Source organism: Etheostoma cragini, chromosome 8 (genome assembly GCF_013103735.1).
Source record: "Etheostoma cragini isolate CJK2018 chromosome 8, CSU_Ecrag_1.0, whole genome shotgun sequence".
Taxonomy (NCBI): domain Eukaryota; kingdom Metazoa; phylum Chordata; class Actinopteri; order Perciformes; family Percidae; genus Etheostoma; species Etheostoma cragini.
In genome coordinates, this window is record NC_048414.1 from 3,001,923 (window position 1) to 3,019,990 (window position 18,068).

The 18,068-nt window shown below is 42.3% G+C and overlaps 1 protein-coding gene across 2 annotated transcripts in view; it reads right to left on the reverse strand.

Annotated features, from left to right (window-relative positions):
- met (MET proto-oncogene, receptor tyrosine kinase) overlaps positions 1–18,068 on the reverse strand; it is a 75,044-nt gene that overhangs the window by 31,051 nt on the left and 25,925 nt on the right. For both annotated transcript variants that reach the window (XM_034879085.1, XM_034879084.1), the window contains exons 3-10: positions 16,004–16,207; positions 8,043–8,171; positions 6,659–6,835; positions 4,293–4,450; positions 3,599–3,713; positions 3,003–3,139; positions 1,951–2,115; positions 682–781 (exon numbers count right to left, since the gene is read on the reverse strand). In XM_034879085.1, coding sequence (XP_034734976.1) covers positions 682–781; positions 1,951–2,115; positions 3,003–3,139; positions 3,599–3,713; positions 4,293–4,450; positions 6,659–6,835; positions 8,043–8,171; positions 16,004–16,207 — 1,185 coding nt within the window. The remainder of the gene's footprint in view (positions 1–681; positions 782–1,950; positions 2,116–3,002; positions 3,140–3,598; positions 3,714–4,292; positions 4,451–6,658; positions 6,836–8,042; positions 8,172–16,003; positions 16,208–18,068) is intronic.

The following is an 18,068-nucleotide window of genomic DNA, read 5'->3' on the forward strand; positions in this document are numbered from 1 at the left end:
CATCCCCATGTGTTTCTTATCAAAATATTCAGACCAAACTCAGCTTTCTGTATGTTGAGGCCCATAATTGTTCCAGACCAATGTATAAAGCAATAATTTGACGCTAAAGTGGAAATATTTCTCAAATCTCTTGTGCAAACAAACATCCATTCAATTGTTTTGGTGCCTGAAAGGAGTTTGCAAACGTATTATATGAATAAAATAGTAAACAAAGGTCTAAAATAAAATTTTGTAACCTTGCTTTTTAGGAGTTTTGTCAAACATCGCTTGGGACTCGCCGGTGCCTCTTCTGTCCTCAGACGGTTAAGGACTAGTTATTGAGGCTAATGGAGATTACATATTAGCACTACACTGTACTTCAAGATCTGTTAGCACACTAAGAAGTATTACCTCAGGAGCAGGGACATTTTGGGAGGAAAGAGCTAAAACCTGGTCTCTCTTGAAAAAAGAGATTTAAATCTCAAGGATATTCCTGGCTAAATAAAAATTAAATATTCTTGTGTTCCAGGAAAAGGTCCTTCTGAAAAAATAGCCACGAGGGAAATGTTTCCCAAGGGAGGATCTACACTGTAAATTACGTTGCTCCACCAAGGCTTAACCTTAACTCAGATTGTGCAAACTTTGTAATCCAAATGATAGATATCTCATTTTGGAATATGGGACCTTTTTATTTGTACTCACAACATGGAAGACCTCAGCTTCCTGGCCGGTGGTGAGGACCATCTGGGGCTGGAGGCCGGACTGGAGGAAGAAGCCGTGAGCAGACACCGTGCAGCCTCCGCTACAGTGAGATGGAGGAGGGGGGGGGGGAATAGCATGAGCATCAGACAGAGACACAGTAGATCCCCACTGGGAAGGACCTGCTGTTAGCATTAGCAGTTTAGCCACTCGTCACCTCCCACTCGTTTCCTCCTGCTGTAAAACTAAAAGCAGTAATATGTCTCTTCTCACCCGCAGACATTCTCAGTCACATTCACCCTCACCTTTTCCACTCTTGTACCTCCTTTTGGTGTTAACTGAAGAAAGAGCAAGAGCTTACATTTGGAGGAAATAAATTAAGTTGACATTTACAAATACTGTTTTCCAAACCATTTCTGACAATCCCAAAGTGTCACACCGATGAAAAAACACAACAATAAGACTGAAAACCATTTCCTCCTGGTGTAAAACTAAAGCATCAATCTGTCTCGACCCATTCGCAGACGTTGTCAATCACATGCGCCCTGGCTTTCTCTCTCCGTTACCTCCCTGAGGTTAAGAAGCATGCAAGAGCTCAAATTTGTGAGGAAATTTATCCGGTTGACGACGACAAATACTGATATCCAAACCATTTCTGACAATCCCAAAGTGTCAGCAGGTCAGTGCTGGCCACCACACAGATGTGGAGGATGGTTTTTAGTTGTGCAACAGTAAATTTAGATTGGACAGATAGTCAAGCTAGCTGCCTGGATTTACCCTGCAGAGAGGGGAAGGTAACGGTCATCCAGCGCATCTTCTTGCAGCACCAGAGCAATCGCCTAAATTAATCGGCGTCGATAAACACCATGGCAGGGTTTCCCCCAAGTGTATTGCAAGCCTGGTGGCCAACCGGGCCTATGTTGCCCCCCATCGGGCCTAAGCAAGTTTTTTAAACTGGTAAAAGGGTGACGGCTTGGTTGGAAACTTAGATGTAGTCATATTTTCCAGTTAGCTTTAAGCTTTGACTTAATATAGGGCTCTATGGAATCTGAATTATAGCTTTTTCTGACTTTCGTGATTCCCTCCATAATTCTGTTTTCACAGAAACTATTTGGATCTACAATAAAGCTGCCATTAGTCTGGGACGGCCCCAGCAGGGCTTGCGTCAAAAAAAGGCACTTGCCTCCAGGCCTAACAACTTTTCTGGCGAAAACCCTGTACGGAGAACACAACAATAAGAAAACCCCAAGTCGGAATGACTAGAACTCTGACCTGATGAAGGAGCGCGAGGGCTGGATGCTCTTGATGATGGGGTCCTGGTTGTAGGTGAACTGCTCAGGCGCGTGGCGCTCCACTGAATCCACCATCAGCTTCACGGGTAGCTTGGAGGGAACTGCGTGTGGAGGCGTCTTACAGGTGAGCATGGTGGACGTCGAGCTGACGGTAGAGGTTAGGATGAGGGAATGAGTAAACACAGAAGATATTGTGGTGCTAGTATGTACAGGGGTAGCCGTTGTCCACTGTTCAGGTTCAGGTTCCTTTATTTGTATTGGTAGGTAAATTTGTTGTGCAGTTAGAATGACAGTATGGGACACCACAGATAGCATACATAACAGTTAAAATGCTCCAGTGCTAATTTAGAATATCTAATAAATAGCAATGAAATGACTTAAAGCTGACAACCATACATTCTAAAAACAAATGAATGAAAAAATAAACAACATATATAGGCCTACAAAAATACAGGCTGTGCAAATTGTGCAATTTTTCTTAAAGCTTTTTTATCAGTGCGATTGCCGCTGGAACCATATTTTTTTAAAATATTGAATAACAAATATGTACATATTTTAAATTATTTTTATTGTTTGGTTTTAGACCTTGGAATTAAAAAAGGGAGAAGCTGAAACTCATTGTGCAAATAGAATGGGTTATCCGCTGTAGCTGTCTAGTGTACAGAGATGCTGATTGAGAGTTGCTGATTTAGCGGGCGAGGAGACAGAATGAGGACAAGAGCAGGAAAAGCAAGAGAAAAAGAAAGACAGGATGACCTTTGACCGGCCCTCCAGTTCACAGGCAAAATGTTCCCAGTAAACTTACAGCAATGTCAAGACACATTTAAGAGTAATCCCTCTGCAGTACGTTTGTACTGAACTCTACAACCTCCCTAATTCCTTTTTAAGAAAGAAAGAAAAAGGCAGAGAAAATACAACAGCCACTTGACATTCAATGTTGACTTTAAAAAGCTGTTGCTGTTATGCAGTGACACAGAGAGAATGAGAAACAGAAAGAAAAAGAGAAAGAAAATAAAGGGGCTGTGAACTGACCTCTGGATCTTACAGGCTACGTTCCCTATTGTCACCTCTTGCTGGTCCCCGGTATCCAGGAAGGCTCCCCTGATGGTCAGCATGGTGTTTCCGGACTTCGGCCCGAATGTCGGGAAGATTTCATGGATCACAGGGTCCTGGACGCAAAGAGCACCAGACCCTTTTAAATAACTACATAACTGATATTAAACCACTTCACACAATACACAGATTTTTCTAGGGCTGTGTAGCACCAATAGGTTCCTGAATTGATTCAATTCCGATCCACAGTGTTCAATCCCAATACAACAATTCAATATCAATAAGGTTAGAGAACTTTCAGTTACAATACCAATTTTGCTTGGATATAAAGGTGATTCTTAGAGAACTTAAGTTGTAAATTGTACAATTAACCCTCAAATACTTTTTATAATGCACCAGGTTGATGTTAACATTAAGAATTTACCTCTAAAAGTTGGTTGGTGGACGAACATTGTGTAACATTTTTATTGATTGATCTATAAACAAAGATTGATTTTAACTGTAGAATTGATTATTTTAACACAGTCTTAGATTTTTCAAGTGCATCCGAAGACAAGGAAAAACGGCATTCTTACCACGAAGGTGAAGCCCTCCATTGTGGCTACCTTATGGCCGCTGGTGACCCTCACTGTGTGTCCTGACGGGGTGAAGTTCCCACTGAACACCGGGGAACACTGCATCTCAGTCCAGCTAAACACAACCCCCCCAGAAAACACACAGACCAGGCATTATACCCTGGCACAGCCACCTAGCATTTATCCTAATTCAATGATGATCTACTGCCCAGCAGTAATGCACAAAGACACGATCTTCATCTTGGGATTGGGTTAGTAGTGTTTTTTCCCCCCCACAATTTGTAATGAGATTGCTTTTAGCAAAAGGGGCTTTTGAATGGGACATAGTTCCAGTGGGTATGGGTGGTTGAAAAGTCTGGATGCAGCGATTTTTACCAGCAATTTTTCAGTTAGAGGAGTCATGTGTTGAATGCGGCAGACTTCGGGAGAGAAGGAGGGGGGCCTTCTTAACATTCTTCCTTAAACACAATATCCGCTATTAAACTCCTGCTCTGCCCCTATAAGACGCCAGTGTATGGGTCACTTTATCTGGGAAACACCCACCACTTAACACACTGTCTCTACCTGCCTCTAAGGTGGCTTTTCAGACGTGCAGGAACAGGGCTCATTTTAAAATGCACAAAGTATGCACACTGGCATACAAAAACTAGTGCATCAACAACTTTGCAAAGCACACACACGCACGCACACACACCTGTTGATGTTGTCTTGTCTGGAGAGTTTGCAGGGAGCTCCTGCCACCTCCACTGTTACCAGAGAAGCCGTGAAGCTCTCCGTCTTCTCGAAGCCAAAGTTCCTGCCGCACACTGTCACGGCTGTAGAGCCTCGTATTGGTGCAGAGGTCGGAAAAATCTAATGCACACACAAGAAACATTTAAATTTCAAACATTTATTTTTTTGATTTTAGACACTTTTTAGAGAGCAGGAGACTGTTTAACGTTGGTCGTCCCCAGAGAAGTAGTTGGTCATCTCACGGCGCAGATTAGAAACCAAATTGAAACATAAGCAAACAAAAATGGCTGAATTGGTTGTTATGACTGTGACTTATAAAGAGTCTGGTTTAGTTCCATCATAGAGTTAATAGTGTCTAAAAACCTTAGCTTAAGTTGTTGTTCAGCAGCTAGCTCAGAGATGATTGACTAATGAAATTACTGATAAAGCAGGTTTTGTTTTTGCAAGGCACCATATCCGTGTCACATTCTTATTTGGGTCTGAGACCCCCTAAAGGTCAGAGTCATTTCTTAAGAAAAAAAAAAAAAAAAGAATAAAAATTATGATTTCAGCTAATCTTAAATGTGAATTTTTTGAGTAGTGGACAAAATAAAACAAGTGAGGACGAAATTCTGGGCTTTGGAAAACACTATCTGGACATATAGACACCAAACTAGTCGATGAATCGAGAAAATTGTTGACAGATATTTTGAAAATGAAAATAATCGTTAGATGCAGCCCTTAATAATTCCTTTCATCAACTACACTAGTGGAGTAGAACTTACGTTTCTCCAAATGAATACAACTTTTGGAATACATTATTTGCTTCCTGCTCCCTGGTGTTGTTCCAGGTTTATTTGTTTTCTCATTTTCTAAACTGACAGGGTAGGGACTTTATCCCTTTAGTTTTCACAAAGAACTTTGAACCGGTTTGATCTGAAACCAGACTGCTCTCTGTCTGTTTTGTGCTGTTAATCAATGTATCATTTAAAAGGCAACCACGACGACATTGTGCGTCTGCCCTATTTCTGATAGCGTGGCAAAAGAAATAGCGTGGCCGTCCCTATAAAATGAGGTGTTTTTAGAGGTTCTCGTTCTATTAAACGTTTTGTTGCATTTAGGGCAGCGGAGCTATCTTGGCATTGTGTTTTTATTTGACATGGAGACACTCTGACAGCATGGGGTGCAACATTAAAGTCAGCAAGAATGAACACCACCCACACTGAGCCCAGTAAAGCCTCACAATGTCAGAGCAGTGTTTAATAGGACAGCGGTGCTGTAAAAGGGCTGGTATGTCAGGAATCATTGTGGCCTTCACAAACGCAACTTAGTAGAGACAAATACAGTTCTCAGCGTCCACAGACTCCCTGATATGAGCTGGTTTTGAAATGCAAGTAGAGAGAGAGAGAGCGTTAGTTACTCAGGTTTACGTTTAGGTTTAGGTTCAGGTTTTGGAAACAGCAGTGAAGTGAATGATTGTTAAAGGTCCCATAACATGGTGCTCTTTGGATGTTTTTCTATAGACCTTAGTGGTCCCCTAATACTGTCTCTGAAGTCTCTTTTATATAGACCTTAGTGGTCCCTTAATACTGTATCTGAAGTCTCTTTTATATAGACCTTAGTGGTCCCCTAATACTGTCTCTGAAGTCTCTTTTATATAGACCTTAGTGGTCCCCTAATACTGTATCTGAAGTCTCTTTTATATAGACCTTAGTGGTCCCCTAATACTGTCTCTGAAGTCTCTTTCCCAAAATTCAGAGGGGGGTGTGGCAAGGTGGAGGCTGGGAGTGTGGCCTTGACCAACTACCACTTTGCTTGTTCGAAAGCCATAAAGTCTCTCTCTAATGGGTGGGGCCAATTCTCTGGGTGGGCAAAGCAGAGAAAGGGGGGCAACCTTTCCACTTATGACCTCATAAGGGGCAAGATCTAGATTGGTCCTTTTGAGCTTTCATCGTCTCATAGGCAAAACAGGAAACCCAGGGCTTGGTGTACAACTAACACCAGTTAAAAAACCTCAAAAAGTCAAATCTATATGCCATGGCACCTGTTTATACACTCAAAAAGGCCAGAGTTTAAAAGTTGTCACATTGCCATTGTGTTTGGTAGGTTTTGCATTATGATTTTTTTATTTGATTTGTTTTAATTTGTATAATGTTTGGTGCCATAACTCATTTTGGGGATTTGCTGCCCATCCCTTCTGATGAAATTAAGTTATTGATTGAATACATGTTTTGTATTCCAAAAATGTATTTTGCTGACAAAACAGTGAAAGTGGCCAGTGATGAATTAGTTAAAAAAAGTGAGTCTCCTGTCCTGATTATCTCCATGCTGACAAGTCGCCGTGGTTACCTTAGTAATGACGGGTGTGCAGTGGTCCTGAGTCCAGAGGGAGGAGGAGGGACACTGGTTAGCTCTGGTGCAGCGTCCATCACACCAGCCACATTCTGTCACCCGTGACGACAACAAACAGGAAGTACAGGTGGTCAGCTGAGCACAGCCGGGGCCAATCAGAGGGACCATAGTGACCTAAGAAGAGGAAGATGTAAGTAAGTTGTGTTTTTTCATTTCTGTCCAACAAACAAATAAAGTATTTCCCCTCAGCCACAAATGGATTAGAAGAAGTGTTTGGTAGCAGAACCCTAGAGGTAAGCCTCTAGGAACTTATTCTCTTTTATCTGTTGTCTCTGACTCTTGATTCCCTGTTTACTGTTGTTTTGTTGCTTTCGGTGAAATAATTTTTTTGCACAGATTGTGCTCTTGTTATGGTGAACAGAGATGAACACAGGACTGTCTAAAACTACCGAATGTGTAGGATAGCAATATGTCTCTACAAGGCACAACGTTGTTCTCAAACCTCTCCCCATTTTGCTGAGGAAAGCTCCAAAAGATGCATTTTTGTCCTTCATTTTTGTGGTTCTAATCCCACCCTTGTCAGTCTTCTATAAAGTACTTGAAAGCAATACTTAAGTCCCAAGTACCTTACCGGAAAATGGCCGTTTTGTTTTACAACACTTTGAATGTAAACAAGAAGTAAGATCACCCAACATCGCTTAGAGCACCTTTAAGGGTCAAAAGTAATTTTTTATATTAAAAGTACTTAAGTGTTAGAAGTAAACGTAAAAAAAAACCTGTTTTATGAACTGTATGACCAAAGGTGTGTAACGTTATCTTCATCACCACTGTTATCGTCTGTTACCATGGCCGAAGAGCTTGCAGTAGGAGCTCAGTCATTATACTTTTTGCCGCTTGGCGACAAACCTGGCCTTAGGTCATCAACTGGAATGGAGGGTCTTGGCAAAATGGGACCAATGATTCACCGAAGCAGCTTTTTTCTGGTGTAACTGATTTCTTCAGATTGTATTTTGTAGTAACGATTAACTAAGATGCTTAAGGGAAATGTGGTGGAATAAAAGTAAAAGTTTTCGGGTGCCCGGATAGCACAATTGGTAGAGTGAGTGCCCATATCCAGAGGTTACTCCTCGGCGCAGAGAGCCTGGGTTAGACTCCGACCTGCAGCCCTTTGCTGCATGTCATCCCCCCCCCCCCCCCCGCCTTTCCACTTTCATGTCTTCAGCTGTCCTGTCAATAAAGGCCTAAAATGCCCAAAATTTATCTTAAAAAAAAAAAAAGGTTTTTTAAAAATATGAATAACAAAGTGAAGTACATACACACGGAAATTCTTCTCAAGTACAGAAGCAAAGTATTTGTACTTTGTTACATTACAACACTGCACCTTATTCCCCGTGGCCATTAGCAGGGTTCCGTTTGAGCCGTCAGCGTCCAGCAGTGCTACGCTGGCGGAGACGGGTCTCGAGTCCAGGCGGATGTTGACGTGAGGAGAGGTAAATCGAGAGAACAGCACCTGAAAAAAGGAGGACACGTCATTGCAATGGTTTCAAAGGGGCATTTGGTCAAAGTAACCATAGTGTCGCTTTGCCAGACCTTCCTCCACAACACAGCAAAGGAGGGTCTGGTTTGTCCACACAGCATTCTGGGATGGGAGAAAAACGTGCTCTGGTTTATCAGCATTTCTTAAAACTAATCACAATCGTTGTGGGTAACTAAGCGCCGGACAGAGCCACGTTGCTGCTGCAAAACAACCTCGGGAAGGAACTTGTTTTGGCGGAACGTGTGTATGTTCAACAGTTTTTTTAATCGTGCAACAGAAAACTCAGATTGGACAGATAGTCTAGCTAGCTGTCTGGATTTATCCTGCAGAGATCTGAGGAGCAGTCAACCATAGTCCTCATAAAATCCAAGTTAAAATTTCCAACACAAGAAAAGCATCAGGTAACGGACATCTGGCCTAAAACAGGGACATCTGGTGGAATTCCCGGGGGCAACAGAGCAATCCCAGAAGTGGAACTTCATAGAGATAGACTAATGTAACGGCAACAACACTTTCATGAGTCTGGCACAGCTTTAGCAAGAACCTTCTGAGACACTTAACTCACCACTAGACAAACTATTGGTGGCTTGTATGGCCAGTTTTCAATATTTTCTCTCAACCAGCTAGTACTTGCACTTCTTGTGGCTAAAGCCAAACTTTGCCAATAGGTCTAACAAGCAGGGCTTATACACTGGCTACATCTGTTGCTATAGATGCAGTAGCCTACAATCAAATCAAGTCAAAGAGAAGCACTAAAAGCCAAGAGGTGCCTGGTTTGCCAGATATTTGGTGTTTGTTGCCAGTGAAAATACTACTTTTTTTTTAAAAAGCAGCGAACATCATCACAGGTCAGCTGAGGACACCTGTTTAGGATGTGTGATTTTCTTCACTCGTCAACCTTGTCACTGCTGTTTTACCAACGTTGCTTTGTTTGTTTTAAACACTTCACAACATTGTATACTGATACACGCCATGAATTAAAGAAGAAGGAAAGATTATACGGAGTCTGGCATACATAACAATAGAGCCACAGGACAAATCAAGCCTCGGGGATGAAAAAGTGGAAGACATCAACAAGTTTTTTGGTGCCGTGCCAGCACATCTTAACAGAGAGTCGGCTGAAGGAATACGATCCAGGTTGTGTCATCTTTTCCTGGGCATTGCCTTCCCTGGAGTTTAGCATTAAGCAGAGGTGCGTTTAAATCCTTTCATTACGTTATTTCCTCTTAGTCCAGTGTCATGGTCGAGAAAGAAATGTCTTACCTTTCTCTCCCTATGGCAGAAAAAGCCCAGGCATAACTAATGACCTGTCTGTTCCATTAAGGCGTGTCAGTCAGACTGCATAAACTGTACAGTATTAAGGCCTTTGCCCTAGTACACCGAACTGGAATGCAGCCCTTACGGATTGATTAATCAATTAGTTAAATTTGTTGGCAACTAAAAATGTCCACCCTGTCAAAGGTGTGGGGATGGTTAAGAAACAACACTGATTATATGCCATAGGAAGTTTTTGTCATACCTTACAGCAGCTTGGAAAACTAAAACTCTAAAAAAGGTCATCAGTTAGACATTTATGTTGCCAAAGCAATTCCCAATTAAAAGATTTTAAGGTGTCTTTCACATCTGCTTCATTTAGTTTGGTTCAATCGAACTAGAGTTTGTTTTCCCCCTTGGTGCTGTGCGGTTGGACAGGTGGGAATGCAGTAAACACTCTCGGATGTGCACCAAAAGCAGACCAGACCCGGAAGTGTCCCGGCACCTCCTTGATGTCTCGGAACGTTTTCAATCAAACTCTGGAGCGGCTTGTTAGGGGTGAGAACGTGATCCGACCTCAAACCGCACCAACTACTGTATGTGTACACCCAGCACCAGTCCGAGCTAAATGGCTCCTGGAGTCAGGTGTGTTTTACAATCTGCGATGCGACAGAGAAGCTAAGCGAAGCAGCTTGCAGAAATAGACTGCGGTTAAGCTCGCTGTCACTCGCATATCCGTGAACGAACCAGCCGCGGATGAAGTTGGAGACGGCAAGAAGCAGAGCGAAGTCTCAGCGACAATGTCTGACTATTTAAATGAAACGAGGTGGTTTGACCATGGAGATGCGAGGAATATGTTCTAGTCCAGAACACAGGACCTTCTTCCTGTATTTACTTTCCTGCTCCCCCCCAACCAAGTGACACCAAACAGCGGAGTGAATGTTCTTGCGTGGTTCGTGGTGACTCATTTTGGTACGCTTGGATTTTTCCAGGTGTGAAACGAAACTGAACCTCCAAGTTCACAAACTCATCAACTGACTTGAACCGAAGCAAATGAACTGTAGGTATGAGAATGTCCTGAATAGTAAAGTAACAAAGTCCAGTAACACCTTTCCACTTGATAACTGGGGAAATTCCATATTTGTTATTTTTTCCAGAGTTGGATGGAAAAAACAATATAAGTGAGCTTCAGCATTTCCAACAAAACATCTTGCAATATTAGGATAGTGATTGGGGCAGCTCAGTCCGTAGGGAGTTGGGTTGGGAATCGGAGGGTTGTTGGTTCAAGTCCCCTTAGGGACCGGAGTGTGGAGTGTGGACTGGTAGCTGGAAAGTTGCCAGTTCACCTTCTGTGTGTAATAACAACAGAGTGTAAATTGTAATTTCTCCATAGGGGATCAATAAAGAGTATACATGTTTATAAAAAAAAATAATCCTGAGTTCAGCTTCTTTTGATATAAAGACATAACTTTAAAAAAGGCTTTAAGTCTAGCAGTTAACTTCTACCATAGTTGAGGGGTTTGAAAAAGACGTGAGACAACTGGTTTGGGGGCACAGAACAAGAGGATGTCCCCTGAGACAGGTTGGGAAGTATTTCACACACACACACACACACGCACACGCACACGCACACGCACACGCACACGCACACACGGAACAGCATTTATCATTTGTGGTTACGCTGCAATTACAGGCCTGGGAGACAACAGAGCAGAACATGATCTCTAATGGGGTGTGTGGTTTACACAACGCCCTATAAATTCAACCATATCCCCCAACATATATACACACACACACACACACACACACACACACACACACACACACACACACACACACACACACACACACACTCATACATACATAAACACACACACACATACACAAACACACACACAGATAAAGTCCATGGGCACACACATTCTTTCTGTCGTGTCAGGATGGAGCAGCAATGCCATTTATTCTCCAAAAACAAAGCACTGACAAGACACTGCAGGGATGGGAGTAGTGGAATGTGTGTGTGTGTGATTCCAGTAAATACTAATAATACTCAGCATTGTAACCTTTAAATGGGATTTTTGTTGGTTGGCTGATACACCGCTCGCCCTAGCCTCACCCTCAGAAAAGCCTTGTTTTCCAGCGTCATTCCTTCCACTGTTTGAGCCTCATGATCAACGTTAGCTTTGCAACAACGAGTATAATGGGTGGCTTTCCGCCGGGGACGAAGCCATACAACAGGCATCTCTCTGGAGGTAATAGCGGTGTAAATTACAGCTTATTGTATTAAGCAAGCGGGGGGGTGGCGGGGTGGGGGGAGGTTGGCATCTAAACACGGCCACTGTGTTATTCCCACAGCGGCCCGACTAGAGCCGAGGGAAACACTTCCTGAGCCAGAATCGAGTTCATTGGGGGGGCAACGCTCTTTTCTTTCACTGCCTTAACTCCATATTCCCTCTTCTCTAGTCTGCTGGGAGCAACCAGGAAACTGAAATACGTGAAAAGTTGACAGGTTCTTTTGTCGTACAAACAATGAAATGAGCTGCCAAAGCAAAGGCGACCTCCTCTCACAGATGCTTACTGTCGCTTATGGCCGCTAGGTGCTTGAGGTGTAAGCCTAGTTAATTACAACTTGGGCCTTTTGTTATCATTTGCATCTATCATTTCTGTCATCGTTTTGATCATTTCTACCATGTTGTAAATAGGGGTGGGAATCTCTTGGTACCTTCCGATTCAATTCCGATTCAGAGGCCAACGATTCGATTCTAAACTGATTACCGATGCAGCTCGATGCAACATTATGTATATTTTATTTTCATGCGTGATTTTTAAAAATATACATAGAAATCTGAGTTTGTTACATTTTGACATATGCAGTGTTTGTCACACACAAGTTTTAATTAAAAGTTTTGTCTTCTGAGGTTTTTATTGTGTAGTCATTTCATGTTTAGCCTTAAACATTCTTGAAGTCCTCTTATCTCTCAGTGATCGTCCGTATCAGAGGATCAGTCATGTTTAAAGGTGGAGAATTGGCTTCTTAGAACATGAAACATGAAGTGTAATGTGATGAAGTAAATGAAAAGCCTATATGTGTTTTTTCCCCTGCACTCTTGCCTGAACTCTAAGTTGTTGTCCATTATCCCGTCCTCTTTTAGTCACTCTGTTTTCTGATTTGTACATGTCTGGAGACAGTAACTTTTAAATAAAAATCAATCCATTTATAAAAAGAATTTAATATATGATTATTAACTTATCAGAATCTAGCATAGAATCGTTTTAGAGAGAATCACAATGCATTTAAGAATCTATTGTTTTTCAACCACCCCTAGTTATAAAAACAAAATCTCTGGCTATAGGACAGTGCAGTATGGGAGGGTTAAAACAGGAAGTTGGTCTGTGATGGATTTTGGAGTATGCTTAAAACCTGTACTTCTGTTTTCCAATTTCGCCAGATTACCAGAAAAAAAGCCATGCGAAGCCATGAAAATAAGGCTGGACCGTTTGAAAATGTTACTAAATGAATGACATGGAGGACGTAAGTGAAAATGAGCCGGAAGATTAAAAAGAAAATCACTGTTCTGTGTCTCCCTCAGTTATTTTCCTGTTCTCATTTTCCTCTTCAGGTTCTGTAGGCCTACTACAATTTCATCATCCTTTGTAATCCATTCCTTTTTTTCTTCTCAGGTTTCTTTCTTACCGTGTCTCTTTCTCTCCAACTTTTTGTTTTTGATGTCCATTTTTCTGCCTCCACCTTCTTTCCTTGGTTTTTCTCACTCTATATCTTAAAACTCACCTCCAAGCAAATCTATTCAGTTTGTAGTCTGTTTCTCCTGCACGATCAGACATAAATCCGTGTTGCTAAAACAATCAATGTTATCACCATTAGACATAATTTTACCCATGTTTACGTAGGACTAATGGCTAATAAAAGTTAAGTGTTCGGTTCATTCTGTCGCAACTTCTTGTCTCCCTCCCTCTCTGTCTCAGATGATGAGGCAGAACACATTTGATGAAATGGAAAGTTTTTCAGTGCAGGGCAGCTGCTCTCCTCTTCAGACCTTCTAAACTCCTTCAGCTAAAACAATGAAGTTCAGCCACACACAAAACAACGTAAAGAGGGTCTGGGAGGGGGTTGATGGTAGAGAAACACAGCAACAGCTGCACGGGAAGCTCAGTGAGCAAAAAATGCCGTGCGAGGGAACGTGTCAGCGAAGCCCGTCGTTCAGCATTAACGTGCCGTTCGGCTTGTAAGCCCCCTCGCACCCCACCACCACCGCCTCTAGCCCCCCCTCCATCCCATTCCGTGCAGCTGTCGGCCCCTTTTTTTCCACGGCTCTCTCGCCTGTTTTTTTCTCTTCTCCATGCATGTCTTTTCATTCTTGTATTTCAAAAACACGTGATGTAATTCAGCTTTCACTCCATGCATGTCCATTTCTTGTTGTTTTTTGGTCCAGCAGAGGACCGATGCACAAATACGTCACTTGCTGTACTTTGCAGCTGTAACCATTGCATGCATGCTGTGTACAGTTAGAGTGGATGGGCAAAGTAAGTGACCACATGAAAAGGGGGGGAAAGTGAGTAGAGTGAGTCACAGTCTGACATGGACCTACACAGGCTAGTCATATTGACTTAATTAATGCAAGATGCCAAAATTCTATATTTTACCTTGATGATCAGCGGTTTGTAGGACTCTTCCAAACAAAACAATGCAACTAACGGACATCGAACAGGCCAACTCCACATGTGAACTGACACCAAAAGCTACAAATGTATTTCATGTGCCAGGTATTAGTCTGGTTAGTCATGAAAACATATCCTCACTTAAAGGTCCCATGACATGGTGCTCTTTGGATGCTTTTTATATATAGACCTTAGTGATCCCCAAATCTTGTATCTGAAGTCTCTTTTATATAGACCTTAGTGGTCCCCTAATACTGTATCTGAAGTCTCTTTTATATAGACCTTAGTGGTCCCCTAATACTGTATCTGAAGTCTCTTTTATATAGACCTTAGTGGTCCCCTTATACTGTATCTGAAGTCTCTTTTATATAGACCTTAGTGATCCCCTGATACCATATCTGAAGTATCCCACAATGAGCTTTCCTTAGGACGTGTTATTTCTGAATCTGTAGCTTTTGAGGAGGGGGGGGACTGTCTTTTTTTGAAGAGAAAGTCAAAGAAAACGTTCATATTTCAACCAGATTTAGTCTAATTTTCACCTCAACATATTTTGACCAGCAGATTACAAAATCCAGTGCTAACTTAGAAGCCAAATACCTGCTAAATATAAGAGATATCTCTGTCTATATAGACACTTTAAATCTCTCTAACAGGCTCGGCAAAAACTGCTATTTAAAGTGTGTTTAAATGTCAACGTTGCAGGTAAGAGATAACATGCAATCAAGGCCAAGGATCAAGGATGCATATCTTGATGTAAAGAGCACAAACAGTAACCTTTAATAAAAAAAGGAAGAGAAGTGGAGGAAAGCAGGAAGGTTAAGGCCACTTCTGTGAGGCCTTGGCCCCGTCTCATGTGTACCAGCGCTTTCCCTCCACCAGTGTCACCAAGAGAAATGACTGCATATTAATTATGGTAGAGAGGAGTCTGAGTCTTTATGATAGGTACAACTTCGCTACAGGAAATCATTCCTACCACAGGAAATAAAACTTTTTAACACTTGATCACTGAGTGCTAGATAAGACTCTGAGACATCACAATACTGCACTAACTGCAACTTGCACGATGGGTTTATCTACATATTTGTCATTACTAGTTAAACAGTTGCACATTTTTGTATTCCCAACTTGTATATAGTCAAATATTTGCTATGGTATTTTATCCTATTATATCATGTATGTTTTATGTATAGTATGTATATTACTTCCTAGTATTTCATTTATATTCTGTGGTGTGTGACTGATATTTTACTGCTGTAACACTATAATTTCCCATTCCATCCATCCATCTATCCATCTATCTATGCACGTTCCCGCCTTAATTTTATCCCATGACTAAAGCCCTGTCCCGTGACTAAATTCCCCTAAAGCAGTATTGACAGGTCCTGTATGAGACGGGGAAAGCAGCTGACAAAAACAAATCAGGAGGTTGTAATCCAATGTTGGTTTGCACAATGACAGGGAAAATGGGACTGTTTACTCAGATGGCAAACTGGAACGTGGACTTCTTGGAGACTCACTGAGCACAGGTCAAAGATAAGCAAACTGTGCAAACAGAAAGGTCCTGGGTGCTTGGTCATAGTTGCCCCCCAACATGCCTCTAGCAGAGGCACCTGGAGCTGATGTGTTTTGTGTCTCCAGCAGGGCGCTTAAAGTCCTCATGTACCAACATCCTGCCCAATTTACATGAACAACGAGCGGTGAAAACCGCACTGGCTGCTGTAGCCTCAGGCTCTCTGTGTACGCTTAACTGCTGGTATTTTACATGCAAATGAGGTTCCTGCCAGTATTTCAAAGACACTTTTTGTAAAAAACAAAACAAAAACAAAACTGAACCACTAAAAATTCCTCAAGACACAACAACACGATTTCTTTACCTGTATGTGGCGTCCGTCGGCGGTGCCCAGGTATGCCACTGTACGGCCATGGACCGGCATTACAGTGATAGAGGTAACTAAGGTGTTGGTCAGCTCTTTGTGCCAGTACTCCAGCCTTTGGACAAACTGGGTCACCTGAAGGCGGTACTTGCCCTCTTTCCCCTCATGGATTCCCTCATGTGGGTCGCAGTCGTCCGACAAACTCTGCAAAAAAAAAAGAAAGAAAAAATAGCATCAGTTTTCCCTGTGGTGTGCTCCAAGAATAACAACATATAAGAATAACAGTGGAGAGAGTGTTGCTTATTGTGGTTCCAGGCATGATATTGATATGACATTAGGTGCAGCCAAGAAATGTTGGCAACATCAGTGTGGTCATGTTTAACATTTACAGAAACATCCACTTCTAAGTAGTGAACTTGCATAAGAATAAAAAGTAAGAGCAAGCAGCAAAGACTGAAGCTGATTGCCCCAAATATAAGATAATTCAATGTGAACCAAATACTCTGTGAATCGTAAGCAAGATTAGACCGCCTTATCCAAACACATAGCCCCTCCTAAACACTACTGGTTATATAATATTATGTCCAACTATCTTCTTTCATATGTGGCCCGATGGGGGAGGGTTAAGAACCAAACCTCCTAAGCCCCCCTTAGCTACTCTTTCATCAGGCCATGCTCGTAATGGAGGTCTCGGCGTAGTACCTCTAGGGCAAGTACACGCTTTGTTGAGTACATGTTTAAGGACGGCAGGATTTTATGGGAAAGAGCAAAAAGACTTTCATGCCGTTTTTCATTCCATGAAAAAATTTAAAATAATAAACGTTTTCCTTATCCAACGGGCAACCACACTTTATTTTCTGTCTTTCTCAGCCCCTTCTTTCTCTTCTCCTTCCTCACTTGAATGTATAACCAAAATCTCTCCCTTCCGCTCCACTTTTTGGTTTTCAAACGTCGCTGGGTTGTGCAGATTGTTGTGTCTGGAGCTTTCAGAGCATATATAGAAAGCACAGACTGTAGACCGAGCTGAATTCTGGGCCTTTTCTCTATCAGTACCCCCCCCCCCCCCCCCCTTTACTGCTTATAGCTTCGACTCTTTTTGTGTTTAGTCATGGCGTCCAGTCCTGGCCTCAGGTTTCATTAATTATTAATGACCCAGAGGGTGGCGGGCCTCTTGTGGCTCTTAAGGTCCTTGACCTGACTGCCTGACCAGGCCGGAGCTTTCTGTTGTTATCTCAGCTTCAGTGGATCATGACCTCTTTACTGGAGTCATAAGTGGGGGGGAGGGAGTACAGGTAGAATGATTATGAGGACCTGTGGATGGCTTCTTTCAAAGTGCCTCACAGAGCCAGCGATGCGTTCAGTTTTAGCAGGAAACTCCTGACGGATCTGCTTTCCTAACAGAGATGTTGTAACCTTGGTTCCTACCTTTTGTTGTGACATAAAGTGTAAAAAACTGATCTTGTTGCATCAGAAGAAGTGTTTTTTAATCACAAACAGTCTACTGATATTTTTCTGCCTCTACCTAACGCACTGTCTGGGTCATTAGGCCGTTTTTTGGGGTGTGTGTGAAACATGCAGCATCATTTGTTTAGTGTAGATCTTAGTAGATGAACGGAACAACGGTAGGAGAAACAAGTCAGTAAAGTTTCTCTATTGGTGACAATACATAGCCGAGACGGACAGGGCCACATGACGAGGCAAGCCGAGGAAAGCAGAGAAAGCTGGCTAACTGACAAACAAACCTTGTTCAACTGAAATGTCCTCAAGGCCAGTGGCAGTAGTTAGAGAGACATTGGTAAAGTCAAACCAGGGGGGAAATATGGAGGAAATTGAAAGCTGGATGAAAGGTTGAATGTTTTTATGCCAAAACGGACAGCTGTGAGGTGGTGCAGCCAGCTGATCTGCACAGAGTTACTGAAGGAGCGCAAACCGTATAAGAAATGAAAGTTTGTGACTGAAACTTTCATTTCATTTCACAACTTCACGTCTCGGCAGAAACAAAAGACTTTCACCCAGAAAACTCGATTTGTTTTAATCCAAACCACAGTCTTATTCCTAAACTTAA